Source organism: Triturus cristatus, chromosome 3_2 (assembly GCF_964204655.1).
Source record: "Triturus cristatus chromosome 3_2, aTriCri1.1, whole genome shotgun sequence".
In the NCBI taxonomy this organism is placed as follows: Eukaryota; Metazoa; Chordata; class Amphibia; order Caudata; family Salamandridae; genus Triturus; species Triturus cristatus.
Window position 1 is genome coordinate 1,181,905,192 of NC_140584.1, and position 17,952 is coordinate 1,181,923,143.

Consider the following 17,952-nt stretch of genomic DNA (forward strand, 5'->3'; position numbering starts at 1 on the left):
CCCCCCAATATTTTCAATCCCTAGTTCATCCCTATGAGCCCTCTCGGTATCTCTGCTCGTCCACTCAAGGGAAATTCTCTGTGCCTAGAGTCAGACTATCCCGGATGGGGAGCCGATAGTTTGCCTATCTTGGCCCTTCCTTATGTAATTCCCTCCCTGTAGCCATTCGGAATGAAATGGTGTATGTCCAATTCCGCAAATCAATAAAAACCTGGCTTTTCAATCAATAATCTTGAAGCTGGCAGCTGTTCTGTGTCCTGGTTGACCCGGGAAGCCCTTTTTGGGTAGCTGTTGCGCCTTATAAATTCAATTATAATAACAATAACTAATTATGGAAATTGTGTAATTAATTTTAGGTGCGAGTTTTGGGGTTTATAGGGGTAAAGGGTTGGAAGTAATTTAGTTGTATTTAATTATTAATTGGATGTTAATTAATATAATTAATTATTTGGTAATTCGTTATGGTAATTGTAATTTTTTTAAGGTGCAGGTTGTGGGGTTTATAGGGGTAAAGTGTGGGAAGTAATTTTTGATTAATTAATAGTTGTGAATTTATATTAATTGATTGTAAATTAATTATGGAAATTGTGTAATTAATTTTATGTGCAGGATGTGGGGTTTATAGGGGTAGAGGGTGGGAAGTAATCTATGTTTAATCAATGAATATTTAGTTGATCATTATTATTTTTTGGGAGTGTGGGTTTTACTTTTATGGGGTAAAGGGAGGTGAGTAAATGAATTGTACTTACTTTATAATTAGTTGTTAAATACTAATAAGTTTTTTAGTCGAAAATAAGTTTTACTTTTGTAATTCAATTTTTAACATTTTAATTTTAGCTGTGCATCGTGGGGATTACAGGGGTAAAGTGTGGGAAGTTAATGAATTTTTATTAGTTTTAATTCCTTTTTTAATTAATAATATTTATTTAATTGGTAATTAATCATGTTGATTATGGAAGTACATTTTTTTACAATGTAGATGCGGTTTGTGAATTGTGGGGTGTTATAGGGTAGTAAATAAAAAAAAGTACATTTTTGTACTAATTAATGTTTTTGTTTCTAAATAATTTGTAATGAAAAATATTTATTTGTTTGAAAAGTATTTTTTATTTTATTTCATATAATAGTTTTAGATATTTGTCATGTGTATTTAACATTATAATATGGTTGTTTTTTTATATTAAATATATTTGTATTTCAATTTTTAACATATTTATATGTTTTATTATTTATTAGGGGCCAGATGTACGATCACTGGCCTGATTGACTCACAAATTGCGAAAAATTACGAGTCGCAATTTGCAAGTCGCTAATGCCAATGTTCAAAAGTGTCAGAGATACTGTTTGCGATTCCCAATGGGGTCGCAAATTGCATGCCTCATCAATATTCATGAGGCACTAGCAATTTGTAACCCCATTGGGAATGACTGGCCCTCCCAGGTATGGTGGCCTGCTAGGCTCAGTAGACCTCCATGTCTGGGACTGCTTTTAAATAAAGCAGTTTTTTTTTTTAATGAGCTCGTTTTCCTTAATGGAAAACGGGCTGCATTTAAAGAAGAAAATGAAACGTTTTCGTTTCATTTTTTAAGGGTAGGTAGTGGTCCCTCGATATTGTGGTATGGGGATATTTTAGGTGTCGATATTCTGGCAGTGAACTCTCATTACTACGAATAGGGAAGGTCGTAAATTGGGATCCACTACTAATGGCCATAATCACAGGGATAGAGTCCTGCTGCTGTCGGCATACCACCATATCTATGAGTGCTTTTGAATAAAGCAATCATTTTTTAAATATTGATCCCATTTTTCTTTAGAGTAAAACCGGATGCTTTTAAAAAACAGAAAAGTTACACAAATCTTTGTGTAGGAGTAGGCAGTAGTCCCAGGAACCCCGCCTACTTCTAGAATACGTTTTTGACAACATTCACAAAGGAGAAGGACTTCCCAGGGGACCTCTACCTGTTTTCATACGGCTTATCACCTCCTTTGAGTTAGTGTTAAAATGTTGTAGAGTAGCCCTGGCCAAGATGGTAATCCTCCCTCGGCTTCTATACTACTTTGCCAATCTGCCTTTGTCCATCCCTGCGTCCTTTTTTGCTATACTAGCTAAGCTCGTTAGAAACTTCATATGGGGAGATTCAAGACATAGAATGGCACTAGCGAAACTGTACTTACCCACCGACCAGGGGGGCTAGCAGCGCCCTGCTTTGAGCATTACTATTTTGCTGCTCAGTTGCAATGGGTGGCGCGCTGGCTTGCAGATAGATATCTCACAGATACGGCTACCACACAGCCACCTCACTCGATGGAACAAGTTACCAGACTTTTCCACCCTACCGTTAAGTCGAAGGTACCAACCGCTGCTGTTTGCGGTGGCGTATAAATGTTTTCGCAGGTGTCTGTATATCACCAGAGACGTCACTCCCTATGCGCCGGTGATACCACTGGAAGGATCCCCTAACAGACTCACAGTGCTCACAGCGCAGCAGATTGTGAACAGGCTAAAGGGGGGTACCCAAACACTAGGGGACCTATACCGCGATGGGACACTCATACCATACACGACTTTGGTAGACGAAGAGGGGTTCCCGCCGGGACAATTTCTTACACATCACTCACTGATAACCATGTTGGCGGCCAGATGAGGGGACATGATGACTGAACCACGCCCGCAGCTCACTATACAGTATCTACATGTCATGGGCCGTGGCAGGCACCTTATACGTTGGTTTGCCGCTTCTCTTAGGACCCATGCAGCGATTAGTCTAGACCCACTCCATTGTAAGTGGGAGCTCGACTTAGGACGCCAGTTGCAAGATAAGGAATGGGCACGGCTACTGGAGAGTAGGATACGCATACCTAGAAACATGCTATTTAGACAAATCCAATTGTATATTGTCCACAGGGCCTATCTCACACCTTCCACGATCAACCGGTATTTTCATCGCGCAGTCACGGTATGTCCGAGGTGTGCAGAGCCAGGAGCCGACCTGATACACGTTATGGAGCTGCCCCCGGATATGTGCATACTGGAGCACAATAGCTAGAATGTTACATGCATGCACAAATCGTGAGCTGCCTTTTGAATGGTCAGTATACTTGCTGCACCAATTTAGGAGGACGTCCACCACAAAAGTAACATCTAGGTTCCTGGATCTGGGGATAGTGGTTGCCAAGCGGCTCCTCACTAAATGGTGGAAAGCAGCAGATCCACCACAAGCGCGGGCATGGCGCCACTCATTGCTTGCGTGGGCTAAGGCAGAGAGTATCGCTGTTAGGCGTGAGGAAACGCTGGGGCTGCGTCAAGACCCCATAGCGATACATTGGGATGCCTTCTTATGTGAGCTGCAGCAGACAGGGGAGGGTGGGCCTGAGGGGCAGCCCGCGGAGGGATGGGGGAACAGATAGAGTGTGATACATATGCCGTTACAGGGTGCGCCGCGACATACCATGGACACATATACATTAGCTAAATATATGTGCAAGTGTAGACGTCATAAAAGGGTAACACTGAGTGGAAAACACACAAAAATGCAATGTAAGTAAGAGCGAGGATGTGGGAAAGCGTTAAGATAACCGGGTCAATGTCATTGTTTCTGTTTTATTAAGTTGTTCCATCTGTTTATAGACTTTACAAGACATGCTGGAAAAAATGTCTTTTACAGGATATCATATACGTTCAAGTTCTATTTAATTGCAAATACCTGTAAATCTACAAAGTATATAATGATGACTGGAAGACGAATAATGTACATGCTTTCGAATGGATAACTGTTTAGACACATCGATCATATATGCTGCGTACCGTATACCAGATTTTAAACATAGTACAGAATTGATATGCAGCAGATGCACATGGAACATCATGTATGTCTTAACTGTTTGACAATGCATTGCAAGGCAGCTGTCACCTTTCATAAAGTTGTATAAAGTCAATAAAAAACGGATTGAATTTTTTTTTTGTTTTTAATGTTTTGTAGTCACAAAACATTAAAGAATTTGTATTTGGAAGGACACCCTAAACACAACCATTCTAAATACCTTTTCTGAGTTGTTAAGTAGCTTCCAAAATGAGTCTTATTTGTTGCAAACCCACAGATTTACCACATCTAATGCTTTAGAACCATTAAGACAGTTTGTACATGAGGCCCTTAAAAATCTTTACTGATGGCAATAATATTGTTTGCAAAATACGACCAATATTTTGCGACCAGTAAATAGAACATATGACCCTGCAACATAAATACTAGAAACAGAGTGCATTCAATTTATTTGGAAAGTTTATACAACCCTGTATCACAATTGTGGGATAGCGCTAGTTTTATTTATTTTTGGTGTGTTAGGGCCAGGGCCTGCTATACTCGTAACATCGACTAGCTTTCCTACTTTCCTGAAAGCAACATTTTGTGGATTCTCTTAGATGTTGGGCATCTTGTTTCCTTTGTTGGTTTAGATTTTGAACGTTTTTGGTATCACTTTTATGACAAATTTGAAGATTTTCAATCTTTTTTAGTGTGCAATTTTTAAGTGGAACCCCAGTATAGTTACCAACGTCAGGCCGACGTACAACAATGCTGCCCCCCAGTGAGTCGAGCTGGCTAGAGCAGCCTCCCGGTAACTGGACAGTCCGATGATTGACAGCGTGGAGGCCAGCACCATGGGCCCGGAGCGCTGGACGACCAGACCACACACGCCACTGATGGCGAATAGCACCTGCAGCATCCCAGCAGTGAGCGTAGCTCCAGAAACCTGAGGAAGAGATCAAAGCGTCATTGTGCATCTGATGACCATCCACACTTGATAATGGCATCACTTCTGGACCACATGCCAGGAGCATCCGAAAGAGCAATCTAGTCTACATGCTAGCAGCATCCTAAAGAGAATCTCTGGACCACATGCTAGCAGCATCCGAAAGAGATCTCTGGACCACATGACAGCAGCATCCGAAAGAGCATTCTGTACCACATGCCAGCAGCATCTGAAAGAGGAATCTGGACCACATGCCAGCAGCATCCGAAAGAGCACTCTGGACCACATGCTAGCAGCATCCGAAAGAGATCTCTGGACCACATGCCAGCAGCCTCCGAAAGAGCACTCTGGACCACATGCCAGCAGCCTCCGAAAGAGCACTCTGGACCACATGCCAGCAGCATCTGAAAGAGGAATCTGGACCACATGCCAGCAGCATCCGAAAGAGCACTCTGGACCACATGCCAGCAGCATCTGAAAGAGCACTCTGGACCACATGCCAGCAGCATCTGAAAGAGGAATCTGGACCACATGCTAGCAGCATCCGAAAGAGCACTCTGGACCACATGCCAGCAGCATCTGAAAGAGCACTCTGGACCACATGCCAGCAGCATCTGAAAGAGGAATCTGGACCACATGCCAGCAGCCTCCGAAAGAGCACTCTGGACCACATGCCAGCAGCATCTGAAAGAGCATTCTGTACCACATGCCAGCAGCCTCGGAAAAAGCACTCTGGACCACATGCCAGCAGCATCTGAAAGAGGAATCTGGACCACATGCCAGCAGCATCCGAAAGAGTACTCTGGACCACATGCTAGCCTCATCCGAAAGAGCACTCTGGACCACATGGTAGTAGCATCCGAAATAGTACTCTAGACACATGCTAGCAGCATCCAAAAGAGATCTCTGGACCACATGCTAGCAGCATCCGAAAAACCTCTCTGAATCACATTTCAGCAGCATCTGAAGGAGCACTCTGGACCACATGCCAGCAGCATCCCAAAAAAGCATTCTGGACCACATGCCAGTAGTATCCAAAAGGGCACTTGGGACCACATGCTGGCAGCATCTAAAAGAGCACTCTGGACCTTATGCCAGCAGCGTCCGAAAGAGCATCCTGGAACACATGCTAACAGCATCCAAACAGCAGTCTGGACCACATGCCAGCAGCATTCCAAAGAGCATTCTGGACCACATGCTAGCAGCATCCGAAAGAGAACTCTGGACCACATGCCAGAAGCATCCAAAAGAGCACTCTGGACCTCATGCCAGCAGCGTCCGAAAGAGCATCCTGGAACAGCATCTGAAGGAGCACTCTGGACCACATGCTAGCAGCATCCGAAAGAGATCTCTGGACCACATGCCAGCAGCATCCGAAAGAGGATTCTGTACCACATGCCAGCAGCCTCCGAAAGAGCACTCTGGACCACATGCCAGCAGCATCTGAAAGAGGAATCTGGACCACATGCCAGCAGCATCCGAAAGAATACTCTGGACCACATGCTAGCCTCATCCGAAAGAGCACTCTGGACCACATGGTAGTAGCATCCGAAATAGTACTCTAGACACATGCTAGCAGCATCCAAAAAAACTCTCTGAATCACATTTCAGCAGCATCTGAGGGAGCACTCTGGACCACATGCCAGCAGCATCTGACAGAGCACTCTGGACCACATGCCAACAGCATCTGAAAGAGCACTCTGGAACACATGCCAACAGCATCTGAAAGAGCACTCTGGAACACATGCCAGCAGCATCTGACATCTGACATCTGACATCTGAGTATAAATGGGGTCCATCATCAGACTACACTGCTTGTTTTCCCCCCCTTACCTTGGATGGTTTTGGCAAACTTGCGTTGCAAGTCAAATCTGGGTCCCCATCCGATCCAGTAAGGCCTGCTCTCTTCCGAGATCAAGCTTTTATGGGGCGTACAGCCGTATGCTCCCTTGTCAACCTCTCCTTGGAAACGGGAACTGTTCCATCTAAGTGGAAACAAGCTGTGGTGTCCCCGATCATTAAAAAGCCCACCCTGGACCCTTCCAAGCCTGAGAGTTATCGCCCCATCTCGTTGTTACCCTGGCCAGCCAAGATCACGGAGGCCCACGTCAACCTGGCCCTGTCTGAACATCTGACTCGGACCAATGCCCTCGACCCCACACAAAACGGATTCCGTGCTGGGCACAGTACGGAAACTGCGTTACTTGTGATGGTGGAACATCTCCGGGCAAGGTTGGATGCTGGTCAAACGGCGGCGCTTATTTTGTTAGATCTTAGCGCCGCCTTTGATACGGTAGACCACAGCATCCTCCTGCGTCGGCTCGAGGAGACTGGCATTGGCGGTCAGGTGTTGCAATGGTTCCGCTCCTTTTTAGATGACCGCTCCTTCTGTGTTGCCATCCCTCCCTTCAAGTCCAACTACCAACCACTGGCCATGGGGGTTCCGCAAGGGTCCTCGCTGAGTCCCACGTTGTTTAATCTTTACGTGAGACCGCTGGCGGATGTCGCTAGGCAGTGGGGCCTTACTTTGGTCTCATATGCTGACGACACTCAGCTGGCGGTTACTCTCAGTGGGGATGCGGAGATTGAGGCCCCCAGGTTTCAGTCCGGACTGAAGGCGGTGGCTAGTTGGCTGACAGGCAACTGCCTTCAGCTAAACGCCACTAAAACAGAGGTGATGGTCGTCGGGAAGGGAGTGGAGCTGTGGGGTGACCACTGGTGGCCCTCAGAGTTGGGACCTACTCCGATCCCGGTATCGGAAGTGAAAAATCTGGGGGTATGGCTGGATGCGGGCCTCTCCTTTGTAGGCAATACTAAAAGAACCGCGGCCTGTTGTTTTGGTCTCCTGAGGGGCTTGAGACCTGTTCTCAAGTTCTTTGACGCCCCGACCAGGCAGCTGGTAATCCAGGCTACCATCATCTCCCGCCTGGATTACGCCAGCTCTCTCCTGGCCGGGGCTAACCAGGCTGAACTGACCCGCTTACAACGGGTTCAGAATGCTGCGGCGAGGGCGATCGTTGGCTTGCCCAGATTCTGCTCAGTTACAGGTGTCCTTCGCTCCCTACACTGGCTTCCGGTTAGGAAGCGCATCCTCTTCAAGGTATTGTGCCTTGCTTTTAAAATCTTGCGTGGTACAGGCCCGGAAATCCTGTCGAGTTGTCTGTCTTTCTATGTCCCTGCCCGTAGCCTTCGCTCTCAGGGTCTGGCCCTCGCGGTGGTTCCCAGATTTAGGCTTAGCCGCATGGGAGGCCGCTCGTTTAGGGTAATGGCTGCGTCAGCATGGAACTCCTTGCCTGTTGAAATCCGCGTGCTGGAGGACCTTCTGACCTTTCGGAGGGCTATAAAAACCTTCTTGTTTTAGCTGTCTTTTAGTATCTGTTTTTAGCCTGTGGTTGTGTTACGTGCTACCTTGTCTCTGCGCCAGGACGCTCCTTGGCTGGAGTATCTGTGCGCACAATAAATAGTCGTAACATAACATAACATAACATAACATAACACATGCCAGCAGCATCCCAAAGAGATCTCTGGACCACATGCTAGCAGCATCTTGAAGATATCTCTGAACCACATGCTTGCAGCAGCTGAAAAAGCACTCTGGACCACATGCCAGCAGCATCCCAAAAAAGCATTCTGGACCACATGCCAGTAGTATCCAAAAGGGCACTTGGGACCACATGCTGGCAGCATCCAAAAGAGCCCTCTGGACCTCATGCCAGCAGTGTCCGAAAGAGCCTCCTGGAACACATGCTAACAGCATCCAAACAGCAGTCTGGACCACATGCCAGCAGCATTCAAAAGAGCATTCTGGACCACATGCTAGCAGCATCCGAAAGAGATCTCTGGACCACATGCCAGAAGCATCCAAAAGAGCACTCTGGACCACATGCTAACAGCATCCAAAAGAGATCTCTGGACCACAGGCCAGCAGCATCTGAAAGAGCACTCTGGACCACATGCCAGCAGCATCCAAAAGAGCACTCTGGACCACATGCTAGCAGCATCCGAAAGAGCACTCTGGACCACATGCCAGCAGCATCCAAAAGAGCACTCTGGACCACATGCCAGCAGCATCCGACAGAGCACTCTGGACCACATGCCAACAGCATCTGAAAGAGCACTCTGGAATACATGCTAGCAGCATCCAAACAGCAGTCTGGACCACATGCCAGCAGCATCCCAAAAAGCATTATGGACCACATGCCAGTAGTATCCAAAAGGGCACCTGGGACCACATGCTAGCAGCATCCGAAAGAGCACTCTGGACCGCATGCCAGCAGCGTCCGAAAGAGCATTCTGGAACACATGCTAACAGCATCCAAACAGCAGTCTGGACCACATGCCAGCAGCATTCAAAAGAGCATTCTGGACCACATGCTAGCAGCATCCGAAAGAGATCTCTGGACCACATGCCAGCAGCATCCAAAAGAGCACTCTGGACCACATGCTAACAGCATCCGAAAAAAATCTCTGGACCACATACCAGCAGCATCTGAAAGAGCACTCTCGGCCACATGCCAGCAGCATCCGACAGAGTACTCTGGACCACATGCCAACAGCATCTGAAAGAGCACTCTGGAGCACATGCTAGCAGCATCCAAACAGCAGTCTGGACCACATTCCAGCAGCATCCAAAAGAGCACTCTGGACCACATGCTAGCAGCATCCGAAAGAGATCTCTGGACCACATGCCAGCAGCATCCAAAACAACACTCTGGACCACATTCTAGCAGCATCCGAAAGAGATCTCTGGACCACATGCCAGCAGCATCCGACAAAGCACTCTGGACCACATGCCAACAGCATCTGAAAGAGCACTCTGGATCACATGCCAGCAGCATCCAAATGAGATCTCTGGACCATATGGTAGTAGCATCTTGAAGATATCTCTGAACTACATGCTAGCAGCATCTGAAAAAGCATTCTGGACCACATGCCAGCAGCATCCCAAAAAGCATTCTGGACCACATGCCAATAGTATCCAAAAAAGCACGTGGGACCACATGCTAGCAGCATCCGAAAGAGCACTCTGGACCGCATGCCAGCAGCGTCCGAAAGAGCATCCTGGAACACATGCTAACAGCATCCAAACATCAGTCTGGACCACATGCCAGCAGCATCCAAAAGAGCACTCTGGACCACATGCTAGCAGCATCTGAAAGAGATCTCTGGACCACATGCCAGCAGCATCCGAAAGAGCACCCTGGACCACATGCCAACAGCATCTGAAAGAGCACTCTGGACCACATGCCAGCAGCATCCAAATGAGATCTCTGGACCACATGCCAGCAGCATCCGAAAGAGCACTCTGGATCACATGCTAGCAGCATCCGAAAGAGATCTCTGGACCACATACCAGCAGCATCCGAAAGAGCACCCTGGACCACATGCCAGCAGCATCCGCAAGAGCACCCTGGACCACGTGCCGGCAGCATCCAAATGAGATCTCTGGACCACATGCCAGCAGCATCTGAAAGAGGACTCTGGACCCCATGCCAGCAGCATCCAAATGAGATCTCTGGACCACATGCCAGCAGCATCTGAAAGAGGACTCTGGACCACATGCCAGCAGCATCCAAATGAGATCTCTGGATCACATGCTAACAGCATCCGAAAGAGATCTCTGGACCACATACCAGCAGCATCCGAAAGAGCACCCTGGACCACATGCCAGCAGCATCCGAAAGAGCACCCTGGACCACGTGCCGGCAGCATCCAAATGAGATCTCTGGACCACATGCCCGCAGCATCTCTTTTAGCACTCTGGACCACATGCTAGCAGCATCCGAAAGAGCACCGTGGACACATGCCAGCAGCATGCAAAAGAGATCTCTGAACCACATGCCATCAGCATCCGAAACAGGGCGTCTCACTTCCAGAGGACGGTACCGGTGTCTGCTTTAGAAATTTAAACCAGAGAAAGGTCATGATTTTTCTGTAACTAGGTGTTACTTACACCTGACATACTTCTGAAGTTCTAGGAGTAAACCAGATCTACTCATGGAGAAAAGTTTTTGAATTTTAAAATGTTGCTATAAAAAGGCTGCCACGAGAGATTTATAAGTCAGATATGTGTGGTGAAACCGAAGGAGCCAAGTGAAGGTTTGATATTAGCAATATAGTATAGGAGTGCGTGCCCGTTACCCCTAGTTCCACCAGCACTGCAATATTCAGTTTGATAAATCTACTGCCTCTGTCAGTGAAGCACAGAGAAATAAATGAGCAGGGTTTGTTAAACTACTTTCACAATCTTGCTTGAAATATAATGGCCTATAGCAGAATTGTGGCGCGGCTAGAGTAGCACCACATAACGTATCACAGTCAAAAGGGGAGGCCACGCCCACTTGAGAGTTGGCCCCACCCCCAATGTTTCCATTTTTGGTCAAAGCGCTTCCAATGGCTGACTAACCAATGCGCACTGAGTTCTTGGCCACGCCTTTTAGCACCTTCTAGAGCCAACTTTCTTCTTTTAAATGAATTAGGAAAACATGAGTGATCCATGTGTGACCATCTGGGAGTCCTGGAAAAGTTTGTTTTCGTCATCGGACCTTGATTCGCATTTAATAACTTATTATTATTGAACAGGTACATGAGGAGCGTAGATACCACCCACTGAATGGAGGAATAATGTGATGGTTTTGAGGGAAGTGAAGAATCATACATTTAATCCAGCAATTTTCAAATGAGAGGAAATAGAAAATAACGATATTAATGTTCCTAAACGTTCGATGTGACCTCGTTTGCAGAACAGATGCTTCTTTGTCTAGTTCAACAGTGAACGAGCGCTGAGCGCAACACACAGGAGGATTAAATTAAGTGTCAGAGAATTCAAAGAACATCCTTTTTAGTTTTCCTTAACTGACACAAAATTAGGTGATTAAAATAAACCAATGGTTTCGTGTATTACATGGTAACGATTAAACATTTAAAGAGATTAATTTGACTGGAAAATCAATCTGGTGATGTGAATACATTGGGATTCAATTGATTTTGATTAAGAGACAGTCAAGTGGAGAGGAAACAAAATTCTTTGGTTTTCAGGCAGGAAGTGAATGTTAGCCAGATGCTGTAGACGTGTCTTGATGGCGCAGGTTGGTGAAATGTATAAAGGTCGAATCAAAAAGAGTCGTTTGTACGGTAACAGAATAGGCCTATACATCTATTTGCCGTTTTAGCTGACTTTGTACTATGGAATGTATTAGATACATATTTCTGCAACACATAACACAGAACCATCTTTTTACAAGGGCAAATTGTATTTAATGGGCCGCCAAACAAACACCAAACATGTATAACATGTTTATTTTATAAGAGTCATTTGATGTGAGGCGCAGGAGTTTTACGATCAGAAAATACCAATCCAGCAGTGACATTTCTTTGTAAAAACCGAGCAAATTGATTTTGATGCGAGAACCAACTGATGTTGCTTCAAATCTGTCCCATCTCACATTTTAAGAGTGGGGGACCGCGTTTAGTTCTCTCTTGTTACGAAAGTAACAAAAAATGTGTAAATGAATTTTCTCTTTTTTCCACTCGTGAACATTTCTCAAACAAGAGCCTGGGCTTGCACTAGGCTCTTCATTATCATCATGTGTGTTCATCGTGTTGTTTCATTTGAAACAAAGAAATCTACACCACCCAGAATGCATAGCTCAGGTCCCTACACAGAAATGTTCCACTGGTGCAAAAACATTGCAAATCCATTTTGCACTTCTGAATTGTATTGTGGGTTCGAGCACTTTTTTATGTTTAAAAATACTCTAAGGGGCATATTAACAAGGGACAGGAAAAATTAATGCTAAGGGCTCTTAGGGTTTTATTTTTTTATCGCCCGCTATCGCTGGATACTATCGCCTGGTTATCGCGTTATTAACAACGCTAACCGCCTAGGTGATAAACAATCCAGCAATATTGGCATTTTGGGAGGTTATCGCTGGTAATGCAGCGATAAAACTACAAGGATAGGGATATCCTTGTTGATAGCCCATGGTGGACTTAGCCATGTAATCCACCTCCCATTTGATTGCATAGCTAAGTCTGAAAATTAGCAGACGTAAAAAAGCAGCGTTAACCGTAGTTAGCGCTGCTTTTTTTGTCTCTAACAGGGCTAGCGTGACGCTTGATAATAGGAGAAATGTCGCTCAGTGACATTTCTCCTATTATTTTGCTCTGGAACGCCCACTTTGCATCTCATTAGAGATGCAAAGGGAAGCATAGTGAAAAAGGGTGCTAACATGCGATTTTGCATGTTAGCACCCTGTTGTTGATATGGCGATATTTTTATCTTCGCTTCTTTGGCTTTTAAAGCCAAAAAAGCGGATATAAGGCCCTTGTTTGTTGGATGGTGTAAAATTATTTGTTCCAAAATATGACTTGCGTAAAACGATTGATTTTAAACATTCCTTCAGCCAACAGGTTTCACAAGAGCTGGGGATCTTCTATGTTGCTGTCTTGTCTTTCTAGTCTTGATTCCAACCTCTGCCTCGTTCATCCAGCACCGCACACTTCCTGTTTCTTTATCTTACACTTCCTATTTCTTTATCTTACACTTCCTGTTTCTTCATCTCACACTTCCTGTCTCTCTATCTCACACTTTCTGTTTCTCTATCTCTCACTTTCTGTTTCTGTATCTCACACTTCCTGTTTCTTCATCACACACTTCCTGTTTCTCTATCTCACACTTCCTAATTCTCTGTCTCACACTTCCTGTTTCTTTATCTCACACTTCTTGTTTCTCTATCTCACACTTCTTGTTTCTTTATCTCACTCTTGCTGCTTCTATCTGAATCTCTGATTTCTCCCTTTGTCAGTGTTTGCCTCTTTCACGTTCTTCTTTTTTCTCCTCTCTCAGCGCCTCCCTCTGTTCCTGTAAGTCTGATGATGAAAATTGAGTGCCAATACCCTCCACATTCAGCCACCGACACAAACTAAGCGCAGCTACGGCTGCACCCCCATGGCCATGAAGAACAGTGGTGCCCTAATGGTTGTCAGGAGAGTGAGGGCTCGCAGTTGGAGGGCCCTGGCACCCTCTTGCTTTTTGTTAACCCCCTTGCCAAGGTCGAACATTCTGCCCCTCTCTAGGAGGAAGGGGGTATTACCCCACACCTCTCCATAAAGAAAACATGCCCGAAGTCAATGGGAACTATTCTTATTTCTACTAGGAACATCCCTAGGCGAACGAGCAATGAACAGCTGCACGTGGTAATAACAAAGGGCCTGGGGCCATATTACAGAAAGTGCACTGGGGTGCAACGCCATTTGCGCCTGCTTTGCGCGCACCGGGGAACTTTGCTATTACAGAAGGGGTCGCAGATGCTTGTGTGGCCCTTCCTGTAATACCGATAACGCTGGTGCAGTTGAAGCACCAGCGCTATCTTTAGGCGGCGTACCCTCATTTGCATGGGGTCGTGCCCATGCAAATGAGGGAATCGCTTTGTCTCTGCAGAGGCAAAGACACTCTCTAGAGGCGCACTGACAGTGCACCTGCCTGCAAGGGGATCTCAAATCCCCTTCAAAGAGCAGGTGGATTGCCACCTGCAATGTGAAAACACCCTGTATTTCACTTAAATGCGCTGCCCCCAGGGCGCCACGAGTTTGTGGCTGCCCTGGGGGCAGCGCATTCTATGTAGTAGGGTGCACTCTCTCTGTTTGCGCCGAGCGCACCTGTTTTATGGTGCACCAGGTGCAAACAGGGAAGGTGCACCCTAACACATAATATGGCCCCAGTTTTACAAAACTTTTTTTCGTTTGCAAATGGCTCAATTCACAGAATCGGACTGTTTCCGAACAGAAAAAGGCTTTTTTTCAATATACAAATGCCTAATTTGCGATTCGGTAACCTATTACTGAATCGCAAATTGGGTTTCCAATTCAGTAGTAGGAAGGGGCTTGGTTAGGGCATCCCTTCCTAATACCGAATCACAGGGCTATGTATGAATGTTTTGCGATCGAAATGCGGTCGCAAAAATTAGCATTTTACCACCTTCTTCAAGTAGGTGGTAAATCATTCGCAAATAGGAAGGGGCCCCCAAGGCAGTGCTTAATTGAGCCGGTGGTTTTCCGTGCTTGACACTGGCACTTTAATTGTCAGAGCTGGCACTTAGAACAGTCTGTTACATGGTGGCGCTGTTTGTCTAATTTAGTGTTGATTGCAACAGCTGCTTATTAATTTATCTGACAATTAAAATGACTAATACCTGCCTCCCATGCCATTCCTAAAGCTTTGTGGGGCTATAATAGTCTGAATTGTCCCGCTTTTTGAGTGTGATGGTTAGTAGTTTGTTGGTCCTGTCATTGACGGCGCTGGCAGGGGCAATGGGTGGTGCAAGCTGCCATGGCCTCCTGACGAGGGCCCTGGCACTTATGTTTTTTTTTTTAATTTAGCACTGCCCCAAGAGAACTCTTCCCCTTTGAAAAGCATAAACGGGCTGCATTTAAAAAAAGGAAAAAGCAATCTGTAGTGCTTTATTGAAAAGCATTCACAGACATACACGGTGGTCTGCTGTCCCTGTGACTTTTGCGATTCCCAGTGGGTCACAAACTTAGACTTACCTCATTAATATTGATGAGGTAGTTATACTTGCGACCCACTGTTAATTGCAGAAAGTGTAAAACATACTTTCGTACATTAGTGTTTGCAATTTTCCAAATAGCGAATCACAAAACTTCGCAAATTGGTAATCGCAAACACTAAGCTTCGTACATCTGACCCAAGAAACAAGGCCTGGTCTGTGCTCTCCGTGCTAAGAATGGGTATTCATATAGCGCTTACTACCACTGAATAGGCACTGTACCATTTTTCGGACAGGTAGTGCGCTAGTCCGTGCGGCCCAATGTGCCTAGAGGAGACCTGAAATGCTGTAGTTCAGCAGAAGTGTCACTCATCCCTCCTTTGTGTCAACCCTGGCTGCTGGAGGGGGCCTTGTGAACCTACAGATATTCGCACAAGTGTGAACATGCACAATGCCAGGCACAAGTCAGGGGCAGCGATGCCTTAGGGTTTGCTAGTAGACGTACGCAGAGATATACATACAACTTAAGTATATACCTGTATTACACAAACTTTGCATTGTCGTAAAAAGTCAAATCCATTTACACAATGTTACTGTTTGTGAAACACGGAATCGAATAAATAAATGTTGCTGCGGTCCTTCTTGTGGGAAGGTTTTTGCACCAGAGTAAGACTAAGGAAATGTATAGTGGGTCACTGGAGTATACTTTAAATCTTTTTACGAATGTAATGGGTATTTATCAAAGAAATACTCGTTCAGGAATCAGCTTTTAAATTATGCAAAACAAATGAAACGAAATGATGTTTCCTTAAGCTAACTCAATATCTCATTTGTAAAGTTGCAAAATCGATTATGCCCTTTTCTTAACATATAAAAAGAACAAATTCTGTTTGCCTTTGTAAATGAACTTCATGTTTATACGAATAACACACACCTCCTCCCAAAGGCTTCCAGACTCTATAATCAAGTGTAAGGGTGAGTTATATTCATGCTAATGTAAATCACGTGTATTTGTGCAGGCTGTAATAAGAAAGCAGTAGTTACAGGAGTACCCACCTCCTGGAGGAGCTGGTGCCAGCAGGGCTGCTCGGGGCACGCCAGCGGTCCCTCGGTATCTGAAAGGAGACAGACACGCCCAGTTATAATATATGCACAGTTTGATGATGTTGATTAGCATGTGGTCAGGATGATGGGATTGGGAAGTGTGTCCCTAGCTTCTCTTCCCCATCCCTTCACTGACAGGAGACAGACACGCCCAGTTATAATATATGCACAGTTTGATGATGAGGTTTAGCATCTGGTCAGGATGATGGGATTAGGAAGTGTGTCCCTAGCTTCTCTTTTCCATCCCTTCACTGACAGGAGACCGACACACCCAGTTATAATATATGCACAGTTTGATGATGAGGTTTAGCATGTGGTCAGGATGATGGGATTAGGAAGTGTGTCCCTAGCTTCTCTTCCCCATCCCTTCACTGACAGGAGACAGGACACGCCCAGTTATAATATATGCACAGTTTGATGATGATGATTAGCATGTGGTCAGGATGATGGGATTAGGAAGTGTGTCCCTAGCTTCTCTTCCCATCCCTTCACTGACAGGAGACAGACACGCCCAGTTATAATATATGCACAGTTTGATGATGTTGATTAGCATGTGGTCAGGATGATGGGATTAGGAAGTGTGTCCCTAGCTTCTCTTCCCCATCCCTTCACTGACAGGAGACAGGACACGCCCAGTTATAATATATGCACAGTTTGATGATGAAGTTTAGCATGTGGTCAGGATGATGGGATTAGGAATTGTGTCCCTAGGTTCGATTCCCATCCCTTCACTGACAGGAGACAGACACGCCCAGTTATAATATATGCACAGTTTGATGATGAGGTTTAGCATGTGGTCAGGATGATGGGATTAGGAAGTGTGTCCCTAGGTTCGATTCCCCATCCCTTCACTGACAGGAGACAGACACGCCCAGTTATAATATATGCACAGTTTGATGATGAGGTTTAGCATGTGGTCAGGATGATGGGATTCAGAATTGTGTCCCTAGGTTCGATTCCCCATCCCTTCACTGACAGGAGACAGGACACGCCCAGTTATAATATATGCACAGTTTGATGATGAGGTTTAGCATGTGGTCAGGGTGATGGGAGTAGGAATTGTGTCCCTAGGTTCGATTCCCATCCCTTCACTGACAGGAGACAGGACACGCCCAGTTATAATATATGCACAGTTTGATGATGAGGTTTAGCATGTGGTCAGGGTGATGGGAGTAGGAATTGTGTCCCTAGGTTCGATTCCCATCCCGTCACTGACAGGAGACAGGACACGCCCAGTTATAATATATGCACAGTTTGATGATGAAGTTTAGCATGTGGTCAGGGTGATGGGAGTAGGAATTGTGTCCCTAGCTTCTCTTCCCCATCCCTTCACTGACAGGAGACAGGACACGCCCAGTTATAATATATGCACAGTTTGATGATGAAGTTTAGCATGTGGTCAGGATGATGGGATTAGGAATTGTGTCCCTAGCTTCTCTTCCCCATCCCTTCACTGACAGGAGACCGACACGCCCAGTTATAATATATGCACAGTTTGATGATGAGGTTTAGCATGTGGTCAGGATGATGGGATTAGGAAGTGTGTCCCTAGCTTCTCTTTCCCATCCCTTCACTGACAGGAGACAGGACA

At 45.7% G+C, this 17,952-nt stretch overlaps 1 protein-coding gene across 2 annotated transcripts in view; it reads right to left on the reverse strand.

The window, feature by feature from the left end:
- SLC23A3 (solute carrier family 23 member 3) overlaps positions 1 to 17,952 on the reverse strand; it is a 339,671-nt gene that overhangs the window by 212,591 nt on the left and 109,128 nt on the right. For both annotated transcript variants that reach the window (XM_085650085.1, XM_085650084.1), the window contains 2 exons: positions 16,314 to 16,372; positions 4,568 to 4,749 (listed from right to left, as the gene is read on the reverse strand). In XM_085650085.1, coding sequence (XP_085506211.1) covers positions 4,568 to 4,749; positions 16,314 to 16,372 — 241 coding nt within the window. The remainder of the gene's footprint in view (positions 1 to 4,567; positions 4,750 to 16,313; positions 16,373 to 17,952) is intronic.